The sequence below is a fragment of the Cetorhinus maximus genome, chromosome 2, assembly GCF_964194155.1.
Source record: "Cetorhinus maximus chromosome 2, sCetMax3.hap1.1, whole genome shotgun sequence".
In the NCBI taxonomy this organism is placed as follows: domain Eukaryota; kingdom Metazoa; phylum Chordata; class Chondrichthyes; order Lamniformes; family Cetorhinidae; genus Cetorhinus; species Cetorhinus maximus.
This window is the reverse complement of record NC_135880.1, coordinates 28,044,695-28,062,502: the sequence shown is the minus strand read 5'-3', so window position 1 is coordinate 28,062,502 and position 17,808 is coordinate 28,044,695. Positions and strand designations below refer to the sequence as shown.

The 17,808-nt window shown below is 42.0% G+C and overlaps 1 protein-coding gene across 4 annotated transcripts in view; it reads right to left on the bottom strand.

Annotated features, from left to right (window-relative positions):
• Window positions 1–17,808, bottom strand: part of tenm3 (teneurin transmembrane protein 3) — a 1,130,593-nt gene that overhangs the window by 177,629 nt on the left and 935,156 nt on the right. For all 4 annotated transcript variants that reach the window (XM_078561809.1, XM_078561821.1, XM_078561828.1 and 1 more), the window contains one exon: window positions 14,595–14,809. In XM_078561809.1, coding sequence (XP_078417935.1) covers window positions 14,595–14,809 — 215 coding nt within the window. The remainder of the gene's footprint in view (window positions 1–14,594; window positions 14,810–17,808) is intronic.

The window sequence follows — 17,808 nt, the reverse complement described above, 5'->3', positions numbered from 1 at the left end:
CTCCGGCGCCCGCCCGCCGACCAAACTATCGCACAGCTGCACGTTGATGTTGGCACGCTCGACTGACGTCAACGTGCGTTATTTCACGCTCGAGCGGGCTAGGCTGTCGCCCATCCACCGAGTGAAAATTTCTGCCCTAAATCCCGAAAGAAACTTTAAATATTAAAAAAATCTTTTAAAGGGACATTCCAGGTGCAAATGGCGGAGTAATACTTGGGGTGCTTCACTTATCCAAAACTGAGTGCGCCATTTTGCAATAATAGTTAGGATATAGTGAAAATGGGTGTTATTATTTTAATATTTTTGGGAATATGGTGGTATTCTGTAATGAAGGCTATGTGTGTATGTCTCCATGGGTAATGAAATTGGGGGAAGTTTAGTAAAGACAGCTTGTCTGTGGGAACTGAGAGATGAAAGACAAAGGTGCTAGATGCATGCATTTGTAATGAGAGGCTATGGTGAAGTTGAACGTATTAGTAAATAGGTTGGGTTTTAAAATTTGCATTAGGTAGGGATTTGACATTTCAGCTGTTAAATTTTAAAGGGTAGTTTAGAAGTGACAAGGGAATTTTACAATTTACAAAGGTTTCATAAGTACAGAAGGGAAGGTTATTAAATTTTATTTGACCCGAAAGTGGAGGCACTAGGAAGGCATGAAAGATTTTTATATTTTGGAAAAGTTGAGCTCAAAGAGCTGCTGAGGACAATGGAATCTAAGATGAAAGGGAAAAAGGATATTTAAGGAAAGATGTGGGGACAACTGTAGGTGGCTGTGTGAGTGAAATGTCCTGAGATCAGCTCTGTGCTGAGAAAAGTTGTGAATTTCAAGCAGCCATCCAGTTTCAAGCCAAAAACGTCTTTGTTTTCAGAAAGCAGTCTGTTTCTGAACCTTCTTGGATTTCTACAGCAGAGTGGAAGAGATTAGGAAGTTGCAGGAGCAGCAGTTTTAGCCTTGGGTAATATTACTGGATTTTTATGATTAAAAATCTATAAAGGAGCTGTTGCCAAGTAGTTTACTTATGTGTTCTGACCAAATGGGTTTTTAGCTGTTGGGAATGTTTTGTAAAACTTAATTAACTGTGTAATTTTAATCTTGTGTGCTTAAGTTTTTTTCTCCTCTTGTGACTAAATCTTTTAATTTTGAAACCCTAAAAGCGTTACTGGGATTCCATGCTCCTGTGATCAGTAGTTTCCCCCTCATATTCAAAATACAAAAACAAAGGTTATGATCAGTAGCACAAGTTTCCCTGTGGGGTTTGGCTTGCTCAGCAAATAACATCGGCTGCAGTCATAACAAATTTTGGTAGCTCTTTGTGGGATTTAAAATTCCTTGATCGAATTGTGATTTGTGAATTTAAAAGATACAAGTACAAGGAGAGTACTAAACTCAGGAGTTTTGTGTTGAAGTGGTTGAAAGTGGCTGGACAGCAAAATGGCTTTGGCAATGGCCAAGACTTTTTTTGGGGAGTGGAGGATGTGACTGTGGAATATTTGAAATCTTTGCCTAAAACTCAACTGAGAGTGTTCGCAGAAAAAGTTCAGAATTTTGTAAGTAAAGTACTCTCTCAGCAGTTAAAGTGAGAGGAGCAGACGCCTGAAACTGGCGTGTTACGGCTGGTGACAGTAAGACTTCAGTTGCAAATGAAGCAGCTTAAATAGAAAGAAATAGAGAAAGGCAAATGCTTGACTTGGAAGAAAGATAAAAAGAAAGAGAAAGGAAAAAACTCAAGTTAGAAGGAAAAAGAAAAGGATTAATTATAAGGCCTAGAAATAAAAAAGCTTCAATGGGAAAGAGAGCAGCAAGAAAGATTGCAACGAATAGAAATGTGAAAGCTTGAACTTCAACTTGAGAGAGAGAAGTTAACAAGTGAGGAAAGGAAGAAGGAAAGAGATAAGGAGCTTCAGAGAGACAAAGAGGCCAGACAGTATGAGTTGTCTGAAGTGAAACTTAGGACAAAGTTTTCCCCCGGTTGGGGGGGGAAGTGTGGGGGCGGGTGGCCCTCCGAATGGCACCCCTGATTGGGGAGGAGGGAGGGGGGGGGGGGCACCATTTTTAGTGGGCGGGCCAATTAAGGCCCACCCAGCAGCTGCCTCAGGCAGATTGGTTCCCAAAGTAAAAAAGTTACTGCAGTGAAAATTTCATTCACCATCCATGTCCCCACATGTGACAATGTCACATGAGTTGGGACATGGACATGACGTTAATTAAAATTGCCTCTTAATTTTTTGATTCAGCAATGAAACCTCATCCTGCCCATGGATGAGGTTTCATGCTTTTTCATGTGGCTGTCAGCGCTCCCGACCTGCCCGCCAACCTTATGGTTGGATGGGCAGGTCCACTAATAAGCTTAATTATTTTTTCGATGGCCTGAATTGGCCATTGACAGGTCGGTGGGCGCACAGCTGACTCGGCTGCGCCCCCGCTGACCTGAAAATGCAAATGATGTGGGATGATGTCAGGTGTTCCGCCTGACGTCATTCCCCGTCATTTTACACGTCGGCGAGTGGGCCCCGCCCCCGCTCGCCGACGGGAAATTTCATGCCTTAGAATAAAGGAGGAAAGCAGAGATAGTGATTTAGATGGTAGCTTTGATTCCTTTGAGGAATTTGATTTAACTAAAAATCTTCTGAAGAGTTCCATAAGTAAGAGTGCTATGGACCCTGAGACCCAAGTACAAGACAGACCAGTAGCCTTTGTACAGTTGAAAAAGGAAGAGTCAGTATTAGCCAGAGTGGTGGGTATATGTTCACAACCTGCCAAAGGAAGTTCTGAACGCAAGTTACAGAGATGTTTAAAGGTTTTATGTGCAAAGGGAAAGTATACCCATGTTTTCCAGGAACAGCAGGGAAGATTGTTAAGATCTTAAAAGATACAGGGGCTAGCCAGTCATTAATGTTATGGAATAGTGCCATCTGCTGTCCAGAAGGGTTATTGCACGAAAAAGTGTTAGTTAGTGGAATTCATGGAGGGTTCAAGCTTATTTCATTACATAAAGTAAATGTAAAGAATGATTTGAAAACAGGTGAGGTGAATGTTGGAATGGTGGAGAAATTGTTCATTTCAGGGGTCCAATTTATTCTAGGGAATGGTATAGCTGGGTCGCAAATATTGACTATGCCTACTGTAGTAGAGGAACCTGTTGAGATGAAATCAACAGAGGTTTTACAGAAAGAGCATCCCAGATTATTTCCTGATTGTGTGGTGAAGAAATCGCAGACACACAAACTTAAACAGGAAGAGGAAGAATCTAAAAGTCAGGGAGAGGATACTAAATCTCAGTTGGCCATATAAATCTTTGAAAAGATTACTCAGGAAGAGGGGATTAGAGAGAATGAGGCTAAGGTGTTTAGTTTATTGAATTTAGTGGAGTTACAGCATCAGGATCCAGACTTAAAGCAGTTATACCAGACAGCTTATTCTGAAAGTGAGGCAGAATGCATTCTAGAATACTATTATCTTAAAGATGTATTAATGAGGGAGTGGAGACCACCTCATGTTCTGGCAGAAGAATAGTGGGCGATAGTGCACCAAGTAGTGATAAAATTTCATTCCACTACCCAGATTGTAAGACTGGTTCATGAAATCCCAATAGCTGGACATTTGGGAATTAGGAAAACTCAAGCTAAGATACAAAAATATTTCTAATGGCCTGGACTACATAAAGGTGGAGTTAAATTCTGTCAAATTAAACCTGCGCTTTTAATTCTAATTCTAGCATTTGAGGAACCCTTTAGCAGCGTCCTGATTAATTGTGTAGTACCCCTTCCTAAGACTAAAAGTGGAAATCAGTATTTACTGACAATCACGGGTGTGTCCACAAGGTTTCCAGAAGCAATAAGGATAAACAGAAGGAGATATTGATATTTGTATGTAAGGAGGAAGAAACAGAAATTAAAGATTCTGAAATTGACCTTCCTCTGAGTGTTTAAGAATCTAAATGTGACATTAACTTAACTTCCAGAAAACTGTCGAAGTGATTTATAAGAACTGTTGCAGTCACACAAAGCAATTTGTGGAAATAGACCAGGGAAGACAAATTTGGCTTTGCATGATGTTGATGTGGGAGATTCGGTTTCAATGAGGCAACACCCATATAGATTAAATCCAGTAAAATTGGCTCGTGTGTGGAAAGAAATTGAATTTCTGCTTGAAAATGACACCATAGAGCCCAGTCACAGTAATTGGAGTTCACCCATTGTAATGTTGCCAAAACCAGATAGATCACAAAGACTATGTATTGATTACTACAATGTAAACATGTAACGAAGGTGGATTCATATCCTATTCCACGATTGGAGGATTGTATCGACAGGGTGAGACAGTCAGCGTTTATCATAAAAATTGACTTGCTGTGAGAGTACTGGCAAGTACCCTTATCGGGGAGGGCAAAAGGGATCAGCTTTTGTGACAGCGGATGGTTTATACCAATGCAAATAAATGCCCTTTGGTATGAAAAATGCACCAGTAACATTTCAGAGACTAACAAATAATGTGATTGAAGGACTTAGCGATTGTGCTATCCAAATTGATGACTTAGTGGTATTCAGTCAAACCTGGGAAGAACATCTATGACATTTAAAGGAACTGTTTGACCAACTACAGGAATCCAATTTGGTCGTAAATTTGGCTAAAAGTGAATTTTCGAAAGCAGAAGTTACATATTTAGGCCACACTTTTGGACAAGTGGCCCCATGAGATGAGAAAGTAAAAGCTATTGTAGAGGTTACAGTGCCTACAACAAAATGGGAAGCTTTGAGATTTCTGGGCATGAGTGGATTTTATTGAAAATTCGTGCCAAATTTCAGCAGTGGAGTTGCTTCACTGGCTGAGCTATTGAACAGGAGATTCCAATGGACACAGGGGTAGCAGACTGCATTTGACAACGTGAAAACTGTACTGACCACTACACCTGTCCTAGAAGCACCTCATTATACAAAACAGTTTAAAAAAGCTGTTGACAACAGTGATCTGGGTGTTGATGCTCTGTTGCTACAGGAAGATGAATAGAGACTTGAAAAGTCAGTGGGGTATTTCTTGAATGTGCATCAGAAGAAATATTCAACTATAAAACAGAAACTTTAAATTTTGTTTTAGCTTTGCAGCATTTTGAAGTGTATGTTGCAAACAACTCTTCACAGACAATTGTATATATGGACTACAATCCTTTGAAGTTTCTGGAAAAGTTTCGAGATAAAAACGCCTGACAGTTCTGGTAGAGTTTGTTATTGCAACTGTTCAGTTGAAAAACTATACGTCTGGCTGGGTGAGAGAATTTAATTGCAGATGCATTGACCAAAATAGGTGGGAAAGTAAGTTGCAATGAAGAAATAAGAAATTTACAAACGGATATGGACAGGTTAGGTGAATGGGCCAAAATTTGGCAGATGGAGTTTAACGTGGATAAGTGTGAGGTTATCCATTTTGGTCGGAAGAATAAAAAGGTGACTTAGTATTTAAATGGAGAGAAACTTCAGAATGCTTCAGTGCAGAGGTATCCTCGTGCATGAATCGCTGAAAGCTAGTATGCTGGATTAGCAGATAATAAGGAAGGCAAATGGAATTTTGGCATTTATTGCTAAAGGAAGAGAGTATAAAAATAGGGAAGTGTACAACTGTACAAGGCATTGGTGAGACCGCACCTGGAGTACTGTGCACAGTTTTGGTCCCCTTACTTGAGGAAGGATGTAGTTGCATTGGAGGCTTTTCAGAGGAGGTTCACTAGATTGATCCTAGAGATGCGGGGCTTGTCTTATGAGGAGAGATTGAGCAGTTTAGGCCTATACTCACTAGAGCATAGAAGGACTAGAGGAGATCTAACTGAAGTATATAAGATGCTAAAGGGTTCAGGCAAAGTAAACGTGGAGCAGATGTTTCCCCTTGTGGGGTATTCTAGAATGAAAGGCCATAGTTTTAGGCTAAGGGGTGGTCAATTTAAATCAGAGAAGAGGAGGAATTACTTTTCTCAAAGGGTAATGAATCTGTGGAATTCACTACCTCAGAGTGCAGTGGATGCCGGGACGCTGAATAAATTTAAGGAGGAGATAGACAGGTTCTAATTAGTAACAGGTTGAAAGGTTATGGGGAGAGGGCGGGAATTTGGAGTTGAGGCCGAAATGAGATCAGCCATGATCGTATTGAATGGCGGGGCAGGCTCGAGGGGCTGAATTGCCTACTCCTGCTTCTAGTTCATATGTTCTCATTGTCAAAAGCTTAAATTCAAAAGCACTTGGATGTTAGGAAATTGAGAATGGACTTGAATGAACGTCATTCTTACAAAAGAATTGTATATATATTCATGGTTGATGCGTGTATACCATAGTGTAATAGTTTTTTGTGTATAGGTAAGTATAGCAATAATATGAAGTGGGCTGAGAAAATGAAAATGTCATTTTAAAATATGATATTTCATTTCTTCTGTTGAGGGAAGTGTGAAGATGGAAGTTATTATTTTAATATTTTTGGGAATATGGTGCTATTCTGTAAAGAAGGCTGGGTGTATGTTTGCGTGTATGTGCGTGTCTATGATTAATTAAACTGGAGGAAGGTTAGTAAAGACAGCTTGTCTGTGGGAACTGAGAGATGAAAGGTAAAGTTTCTAAATGCATGCATTTGTAATGAGAGGCTATGGTGAAGTTGAATGTATTGTAAATAGGCTGGGTTTTAAAATTTGCATTAAGTGATAGGTAGGGATTTGACATTTCAGCTGTTAAATTTCAAAGGGTAGTTCAGAAGTGACAAGGGACTTTTACAACTTACAAAGGTTTCATAAGTAAAGAGGGGAAGGTTATTAAATTTTATTTGACCCGAAAGTGGAGGCACTAGGAAGACATGAAAGGTTTTTATATTTTGGAAAAGTTGAGTTCAAACAGACCAGCTCTGTGCTGAGAAAAGTTGTGAATTTGAAGCAGCCATCCAGTTTCAAGCCAGAAAAATCTTTGTTTCCGGAAAGCAGTCTGTTTCTGAACCTTCTTGGATTTTCATAGCAGAGCGGAAGAGATTGAGAAGTTGTGTGGTATACTTTACAAAGTAGGAGCAGATTTTTGCCTTGGGTAATATTACTTGATTTTTATGGTTAAAAATCTATAAGGGAGCTGTTGCCAAGTAGTTTATTTGTATGTTCTAATCTAGTGTTTTTTTTTTGGGTGGGGGGGGGCAATGTTTTGTAAGACTGTTTTAACTGTGTAATTTTAATCTTTTGTGCTTAAGTTCTTTTTTTCCTTCTTGTGAATAAACCTTTTAATTTTAAAATCCTAAAAGTGTTACTGGGACTCTATGCTTTTGCGATCAGTAGTTTTCCATTTGTTTTCAAAATTTAAAAAAAAATGACGTGATCAGTAAGAAAAGTTTCCCTCTGGGATTTGGCTTGCTCAGCATGCAGTGAAGATTAAAATTTCCCCCAATATGTTGTTCTCTTCTTAAAGAGGTAGGAAAACTCTTCCTGGAAATTTAGTCCATCGAGCTCAGCCGCAAGCTAGTTGGATTCTTCATCAATAAAATAACTGCACAATGACAGCTCATATGCACTCCACTCCTCAGCAGAAGCTGTGGCTGTTAATGGATCACAACAAACTGCCCATGGCAGTTCCTAAGGTGCTGTTTCAAAACAGCTTCTTCCCCAACCTTAGCAGCATGCGACTGGGAGGAATACAAGGGCTCAGTCTGGGTGCCCGATGAGGGCAATGATTCTCAAGCAGCGTCCAAAATGGGTACCGAGTTGCTGGAGTGGCCCTCTACCCATCCGATGGGGCTGGCATGAGATTCAAGCTATTTCGAAGGCTGGATATCATTAACATGCTGCCAGCCAGCTGCAGAAAATGGGTGGAGTCCTGTGCCCTCCCCTGTTGTGGGTTTAGTGGTGGGGAGGCATTTAACCAAGTGGAGAGACCCTGCAACATTCCTCCTTCCTGACTTCACCCCCGATTAAGTCTGTAGGGCAGGAAGGCCTGTGGATCGTCTTCCTGCTGCGCTGCCAATTCAGGCCTGTAAATGGGCAATTTTTTTTCATTCACGGGAATGTGGGCATTGCTGGCTCAGCCAGCATTTATTACCCATCCCTGGCATTTAAGTGTCAACCACATTGCTGTGGGCCTCCAGTCACATGTAGGCCAGACCAGGTAAGGACTGCAGATTTCCTTCCTTCAAGGACATTAGTGAACCAGATGGGTTTTTACAACAATCAACAGTGGTTTAATGGTCATCATTGCACTTTAATTCCAGATTTTTAATGGATTCAAATTCCACCATCTGCCGTGGGGGGATTCAAACCCGGGTCCCCAGAGCATTACCCTGGGTCTCTGGATTACTAGTCCAGTGACAATACTACTTTGCCATCGCCTCCCACTTTGGGCCTCATCCCACCACTGCTGATATTAACCCAGAGGCAATATCTGGCGGTGGTTGGCCATGCGGGGAGGTAGCACCCCAGGAACCCTGGTGTATTTTCTTTCAGACTCCTGGGGCAATTCTCTCATCTGACGACACTCATACTTGATGAAGGCACCCAGAATCGGGAAGGTTGAATGCCACCCCCTGCTCTTGAGCTCAAACCCCCTCCCACTCCAACCCAGCTACTCCTCCCTTCCACCGTCATCACCTGTGCCTTGCTCCCTCCGAGGCCTCGGGTGGTTGTAGTACAAGCAGCAGCCACTGCCTCCCCAGTGGTACTGCTGAGTACAGAAAAGTTGCTGGCCTCTGAGTGGCCGGCAGCTGCTGACAGGCGGGATTCCTGTCCCTGATCTCGGGGGAAAGGCCCGCCTCTAGCCTGTAAGGTGCCTAAGTGGCACAAGATGCGGCGGGCCTTCCAAACAAAAGGCAACGCAGGGGTCTCGCCATACCTTTAGCTGGCAGCCAAGACCCCCGTCACTTCCACAAGGTTCCACCCAACATAACCAAATCTCCCTTCATTCCCAGTTTACATTCAAGAAATGTTAATATCAGCAGCTTGTTATCACCAACAATGCACTTCCCCTCTCAGTAAGATCCAAGTACATTTTGCTGCTGTGGAAATTTTGGGGTTTTTGTTTTGTGAGAAATAGCAGACCAGCAACTGAAAATTGGCAGGGTGTGTGGTGGGGCAAGATGAACCCCTTGGGCCACCTGATTAATGATAAAGTCCTACCTGATGTAACTAATCTTGCTGTAGCAAACAAGTGCAATAGTGTATTTTTAGTACTAAGACCCCAAACTTTTATGCTCATGGTTAAGAGTCAATTCTTGTCCTCATGTCAATACAAGATCGTTCAATTTTTTATTCCTATTGTGAATTGCCAGTGGGTACATGTGGATCCATGCGAAGTATTGTTTAGAAGGCAAGAGCAATAACAACTACAAAAACATTAATAAATCAGAATTTGAACAACACAGCTTTTCTGCTATAATACATAATTGGAACCCTGGGCCTGCACAGTGTTTAATGTAACAGTGTATTAAAGATATATGAAGGAGACAGAACGCTACATGACTATCAGTGACACAGCACAGCCAGAGTTTGATAGATTCTATGCAAAGTACACTGTTCCCATCTTCCAGCTACACCAAGCTGATCAGTGCTGCCTGCAGTAGGTTTCAATAAATAAATTGCTTCTTGCTTCCTCACTCTTGACTAGGATTTTTCATCCAAAGACAAATTTCAGATTGAGATATGATCTATATCTCTCAAAGCAACAGATAATTTGCAATTTTAATATAAAGTTTTTGTCGACGTCCATCTCCTCTCCAAACTAGGCAACACCTATTTAGCTAAGCTCTCATCCCCATGTAACAATCTATTTGGTTTCCCTACCGTTTGTCTTCTAATACTATGGACCTGAATTTTTCTAAGAAGCCTCGCGAGTTATCCTGTTGAACGTTCTTAAAAAATATACCCGTGACACTGACTGCTTTCTTTTTTTAAATCTATCCAATTAGTCAGCTTTTCAAAGACCTCTACTAATTTTGCCAAACATTTGCCTTTAACAAGGTTGCACTGGTTGTTGATTCCATAGAATTACAAAGCCTTTACAGCAAAGAAACAGGCTAATTGGAGAAGTGGTCTATGCTGTTGTATGTGCTCCATGAAAATCTCCTTCCATTCTGCTTCATCTAATCCTATCGGCCTACCATCCTAATCCTTTCTCCTAATGTATTTATCTAGATTTTCTGTAAATGCATCTATCCCTATTTCCCGCAGCCACTCCATGCAGTAGAAGGTTCCGTATTCGAGCTACTCCCTGGAAAGGAAATTAATCCAAATTCCTTATTGGATTTATTAGTGACTATCTTAAATGTATGATGTCCAGCTTTTCCCGTCTCAGTGGAAACATCGTTCCAAATCTTCTGGTCTCTGGATCATTGGAGACCAGATGTATGACGGTAGGAGCACATCAGGAACCTGCAGCAGTCCTGACAAGTGGACTTGTCCAGGGAGTTTAAACTTCTGATGGGCAATTCCCCTGCTCCCTGGGAACCTGTGCAAATGTCTCCCACTCTAGGTTAGAGTCAGAGACTTCAGACAGATCTGTGGTTCTTACCTGGATAGTTACCCAGTAAATGTTAGAGAGTTTAAAACCTGGTCCAACATCTGGGTAACTGCATAACTGAGACCCAATTACCCCCCTGACTATCCCCCCACACCCTCGATCACCCAACTTCACCCGACAACCCAACAACCCCTCCCCAACCGGATCCGACTACTCCCCCAACCTGACTACTCCCCCAACCTGACAACTCCCCCAACTTGACTACCCCTCGACCACCCAACTACTCTCTCAACCCAACAATCCCCTGACCAGACCTGACAAACCCCCCGTCCCCCAACCTGACTAAACCCTTCGGACCCAATTAAACCCTCCTGACCCCGTTACCCCCGCAACCAAACCATTCACTCATCCATTCACTAACCCACATTCAAACACTGGACCTTTAGTCTTACCAGACAGAACATGGCCGCTAATGCCTTAAAAAGCGTTTGGGGGGGCATGTCCTGTCTTCCCCGACTCTACTCTGTTCCGATGGAGTTGCCCGAGGGACGTTGCACTGTGCGTTTCTTCTTCAGCTGGGATTGGAAGATTCAGGCCATCTTCCACATGTCTACCCTATTGAACCTCTTCATAATTTTAAAAACCTCCATTCAATAGCTCTCCCCTTAGTCTTCTCGTTTCTAGAGAAATGAGCTCAAGTTTGTTCTGTTTCCTGAATAACCCATGCATTTCTAAATGCTCACTTATTTCCTCTCCAATTATTGATTCGAATTATTTGGCAACAACTGACATTTGACTAATTGGTCTATGGTTACCCAGTTAATCCACTGGTTACCTAATTTAACCTTCCCTTCCTTCTTGTAACAAAGTTGTGGTGTTAGCCACACTCTAGTGGTGTGACACAATCTGCATATTTAGTATTCATGATATAAGCTCACACACAAAATATAGACGCTTGGGCAAGTTAGTGGGCAGTGGTCTATGTGTGTGGATCCATAACCCTACAGGTGACAGCACTTTCAGGAAAGAAGTGGAGAACATTGGAGAGGAAGATAATTTTAAAAGATTATTTTTTAAAAAGCAAGTCTTCTAAAGGTTTTTGCAATGTACCTTCCATTCACATTGTGTGCTTGTGGCAATATGGCAAGCTGAGGTATTGAAAAAGGCACATGTAAGTGTTTCTTTATTAGGTGACCATGATGGACAAGCAGATTAGTCAAATAAACTGCATGACTGTACATGTGGTAAATGTGACCTTTATATAATTGACGAATGTATTGAACGAGTTCCGATAAAAGCAGATAACATCGTACCATGTGGCACAAGTGGTCGGCATGGATTCTCATTAAGAATTTAGGTTAAGTTCTGGATAGTTTGTATTGTTCCTTTTACTCTGAACAAGGGAGCTATTGATCTGCTAGCTACATTAAAATTAAAATGTTCAGAAAGTGGTGTGCAGTAGTTTCAGGCAGCTGTTGATATTTCTTGTATCAGCCTTCTTCACCATCTACATTGACCTAATTTATTTAACAAAGCTTAAAGCAATTTCAGGTGAAGAGTGTGGCGTTTGCTAGGTGTGAATGATATATTCTCATTTGCTGAATGAGACATTGTGGGGCAATTGAAAGGATTAGAGGTACACACTTGGCATCCAGGTTGGAGGTAGGCATCTGGTATTCAGCAGCTATACGGAAGGGTGATGGATTGTGGGGTTTAGCACTGGAGATTGTCTTTTGGTTTGGCAGAGTGCTGATGGTGAAGGGGACTGCTGAGGGGTGTAATCTTGGGCCTATATTGAACTGAAGCTGGAGCCTATAGTTTGGAGCATTCTGGAGTCTTGCCAGAACTATGGAGAGGATTTCAGGGCCTGACAACATAGGGGTTGAGGTCTGGGGTTGGTCAACACTGAGGGGTTGTTCCTGTTGCTTTGGCGGCACTGGAGTGGAGAGGTCCAGGGTTTGATAACTCTGTGGATGGGATAATTGAGTCTGGCAGCAATGGGCACTGATTGTCTTGAGTTTGGCAGGGATAAATGTGCAATGCTGGGCATGACATCAGGAGGAAAATTCCTTGCATCTGGTTTCATCGTGGTAGGAAAACCTGGGATTGGTAGCACAGCGCATGAGAGTCACAGGTCTGGCAGTCTTGTTGCTGGGAAAACCCATGTCTGGCAGCAATAGGATGAGGGTCTTGGGGTCTGGCAGCAATGGAGGAGGCTCCAGGGACCAGCAGGGCTGGATGGAGATCCTGATGTTTGACAGGAAGGAATGGGAAGCAAAGGAATTTGATCAAAGGTCCAATATCATCCTTTTGCCAATAAAACAAGTAATTTATATTCCGCCATAGATCTAACTACGCCCTTTATCAGTTCTGAAATATCTTTCATTTGTTATTGAAGCATTGATTTAGGAGTTGTAATTCAAAACAGATACAGAGTGTGCTTTTTAAAAAAATAAAGATATTCTGCTCTGTATGATCCTTACGCAAAGATGAAAGGTTGTCAATTCATTATGTATTTATCAAGATTCGACTACAATGCTGATTTATAAAATAGGAATAATTTCTAGCAATTCCTTGTTACACAGATCTAAGGAACCAAGAAAATGATCTTTTATTACTTGACCAAGGTGATGCAGAGACATTCTTGCAATCCTCAGGGGTTTACAGTCTGTGAAACTAATACTTTGCAGAATTCAAAGCAGTTTTTTAAAAAAGAGACTGCACAATAATATACTGAACAAGGTGGAGAATTTCAATCAGTTTGGTACCATCAATTTTTGAGAATTGCAAATAAAATCTGGGGAATTGAAAACAAACAGATCTGCCTCTAAATAAAGAAAGAGTGAATACCAATGAGTAAAGAATAAACCACAGCTCCCTTTTCATGGGTAATGACTGGCAGGAAGTGCAAAGTGATAAGCAATCTTCTCCGAGAGATGAGCATTAATAAACAAAGTGAAGAACTGACAAATATTATACTGTAGTTAAGCAGCAATGTTACCATAAATAGTTGTGGGGTGAGGGGGATTTGTATGGGTTACAAATGTTCTTTCAATGGCGTTGGGAATGGAGAGGGTATCGGTGGAAGACCTACTGGATATAAATGAAAATGAAGTGGGATTGAGGGAAGAGAGATAATTATCGTTTCAACTGTGATGAAGTTGGCAGGTGACATTCATATTTCCATTTCTCCCCTCCCCTCTCCATCCCCAATATGTGCTTCAGGGTAGCTTGTTATAGATAGAAAGGTAAATGGTAGTTGAAAAAAGCATCAAGAGTTCAAAAGGGCAGCAGGAGAATGCGAGCAGGGTTATGGACATTGTATAAAGTGAGCAGAACTTGTAGAGTGGGTTCATCAGGATACCATATGGATGGGAAACATAGTTAGGAGAAGAGGCATGAGCCAGTGGGCATTATTTCCAACAGAGCAGAGATTGGATATTTAGTAGAGGCTGTTTTTAAAACCATGAGGGGTTTTCATTGCCTGAATAAGGAAAGAGGATTTCCTCAGTTTGGGGAGTGGGTGGCTCAGGGAGCACCCATCACACTTCTTTAAGGGATAATTAGATAAATATATCTGAAGCAGAGGAAGAAACAGGAATAACAGAGGAATCAAGGCAATTAGATCGGTTGGGACAGGCTGACAGACTGAGTTGCATCCTTCTGCATCCTAAATTTGCATAGATCATTAATGGTGGAGGATGTAGAAATTATAGAGTTACGGTGACAGGAGAAAGAGTTATATTGAGTTGGAGCAGTGATCGAGTGACATGGAAATAAAAAGGTCATTGTTCAGATCAGCCATGATCTTAGTGAAAGGCGGAGCAGGCTTGAGGGACTGAGTGGCCTACTACTGCTCCTAATTTGTATGTTCGTATGATGGTGTGTTAATCTATATTTTGGGCATAGCTGTGTTCTGCACAGATACTAATAGCATCAGGAAATAATAAAATTGAGGACTTAGTTGAGGAACAACTAAGGAAAAGATTGGGAAAAGGAACAAATATGTCAAATGGTTTATCCAGCCTGTGAACTTCAGTAGTTTAACTGTTCAACTGATAGCCAATAACCTACAGCCATGTTCAAGACAGAAGGAATTACTGCTAAATGCAGGATACTTATGTTACGAGCCATACCTGAGTGTGTGAAGGAGGGAGCCCTTTCCTGCCATATACTCCAATCAATGCATCCTTCGGAAGGGATATGTTGAACTTCAGGAACTGGGGCTGATCAATAAAAAGTTGAGATCTCCAGAAAACCCCAGGAGGCACCTCTTGTATCGTCCACCGACCCAAGTCAACCTCACCTGAATCTATGGTGTTGTTTTCTTGATAAGTGATGCCAAGCTTTCCTTGAAATAAAGAAAATATTTTCAGAATGCAAGATTCCAAGTCATGGGTTCAGAGTCCTGACATTAATTCCATTCTTTGGGTTATGAGTCTGGAGGTGATGTTTAATCATGACCATCTTCCTCCAGGCTCCTTTTTCAGTACTGATGCAAGCAATGTACTTGTGTGTACCAATCCTGGGTTGTGAGGTAAAATCCCATCATGAAATTAAGTTCACTTACATGTGGTAATATGTGAATACACCAGGCAAAATCATGCTGAAATCTATCATGTTCTTTTAATCCCCACAATACCTCAGAAATATGACTCAGGAAAGGTGAATCTATCTCGTTTGTATGTGACTCCAGACTCACACTCTGTGTTGGACTAATGTCCCGTGAAGTGGCCTAACACATTTTTAATATTTTTTATTTATTCGTTCATGGGATGGGGGCATCACTGGCAGGCCAGCATTTATTGCCCATCCATAATTGCCCTTGAGAGCTGATTGGCTTGCTAGGCCATTTCAGAGGGCATTTATAAGAGTTAACCGCATTGCTGTGGGTCTGAGTTACATGTAGACCAGGCCAAGTAAGGATGTCGGAATTCCTTCCCCAAAAGGGCATTCGTGAACCAGATGGATTTTTACAACAACCAACAACGGTTTCATGGTCATCATTAGACTTTTAATTCCAGAGCAGGATTTTTACCTCATCGGTTGGGCGCGGCAGGCGGGCCCGGTTGCGAAAACGACCGCCGCCTGTGATTGGGCGCCAACCACAAATTCACGTGAATCGCGCTCTGGGAGCCTCAGTGCTGCCTGGGTGGGGGAGGGGTGGCGGGGGGTAGGGGGAGGAGGGTGAATGGGGACACTGGCGAATGCGAATGTTTGCACATGTGCGCGCACCGAACGCTCCCTGGAGGCACAGAACTACCTCAGGGAGTTGAAGATTTTTAAAAACATAAATAAAGACTTTAAAAATGTTAAAAACATGTCCTCTCATGTGAGTCTGTCATGTGAGCAGGGACATGCTATAAATGAGATTTCAACATCTTTATTTTTATTTTTAATTCCTGTTGGAAACCTCATCCCGCCCGTGGATGAGGCTTCATAAAAAATCCTAAGGCTGCCTGGCCTTTTTGCCAGCCCGCCAACCAAATGGTTGGACAGGCAGTGAAAGATCAGATTTAATTAATTGATTCAAGGCCTTAAGAGGCCTCTTAATTGCCGGCGGGTGCGTTACCACCTCTCGCGCGTGCCCGCCGAGCGAAACACCGCGAGTGCGCGTGATGACGTTGGGATGCATGCCTGACGTTATCGTGCATTATTTTTCTCTCACTCGGGTCAGGCGTGTGCCCGCCTGATGAGCAAAAAATTCTGCCCCAGATTTTTTTTATTGAATTCAAATTTTACATTCTGCCATGGTGGGATTCGAACCCAGTCCCCAGAGCATTACCCTGGGTCTCTGGATTACTAGTCCAGTGACAATACCACTACTAATTAAGCAAAAACTGCTTCGGTGAGGTGGCCCATCCACCTTCTTTCTCAGGGCAAAATAGGAAAGGCAATAAAGGTGGGCCTTGTCACCATCACCGACATCTTAGAAATAACCAAGAACCAAACAATAACACAGCAGCTTGGTCTGTATTGCTATTGAGCCTCAACTTCATAAGGAGTTTACTGATCTTATTAGGTTTGCAATTTTAATCATGCTATTCGGAGACAGCAAGCAAAGGTGGCATTACCCATTCGTGGCTGAGTCGCTAAAGTAGGTAAACTGTCTTGGATACTGGCTTTTTCAGAGGCAATGAAGGGGAATGAAAAGGCCATTTGGCTCCCCCAGCCTACTCATTTCATCGACTATTTTCAGTCTTGGACTTTATCTCATACATTTCAGGGTAAATTCGGCAAGCGAATTCTCCCAGTGAGGAGGCTGGGTTTAAGAATAGATGCGATACTGACGCCCAACTTCCCGGACTCACAACCCTTCCAGCATGGGCTGAGTGAGTTTACCCTTTAATCTCTCGAGAGCTATTTCTGCATCAATAATTCCTCATCCTCACTGTGAAGCAGAATATTCATTCATCCTTACTATTCAAGCCTGGCCTTTCATCCGGCAGTCAAACATCTTACCCTTTCCCTTGTAGAATGGGACCCAAGTTACCCTCTCCCTAGTAGAATGGGACCCAAGTTACCCTCTCCCTAGTAGAATGGGACCCAAGTTACCTTCTCCCTAGTAGAATGGGACCCAAGTTACCCTCTCCCTAGTAGAATGGGACCCAAGTTACCCTCTCCCCAGTAGAATGGGACCCAAGTTACCCTCTCCCTACTAGAATGGGACCCAAGTTACCCTCTCCCTAGTAGAATGGGACCCAAGTTACCCTCTCCCTACTAGAATGGGACCCAAGTTACCCTCTCCCTAGTAGAATGGGACCCAAGTTACCTTCTCCCTAGTAGAATGGGACCCAAGTTACCTTCTCCCCAGTAGAATGGGACCCAAGTGGGAATTGTGAGCAAATAGTCAGATCTCACCATATAATTCGGAATGGCTATCAGATTGTGCTGAAGTCTTCTTTTTCATTTATATTTCACAGATAACTTGAAGCACTTACCCATGAACATAGCTGTTTTACGAACTAATGACAGGCCACCTATTGTTGGGTCTCTTGAGTATGCAGAGTTAGGTTTTAATACAACTACATGATTAGAATGGAATAGCAGCCATTTCCAAACAGTGTATGCCAAGATCCATTTTGCACAGTAACTATAAAGGTTTACGGTGTAATTCCAGTTATTGTTCATTGTGCCAATCATCAGTCAACCATCAGGATCCAAAGAACAGAACATTAAAAATGGAATTTTAGGGTAAACATGGATAGAATTTTGTTTAATTTACAGCCAATTGACTGAAACTTTGGTCTGAATTGTTGTAAAATAAATGAGTTCGTTTTACCAGATTTTACTGGCATGGTTCTAAAACAAACAAATATGGAATGATCATATAATCTGATATCTTTGTGA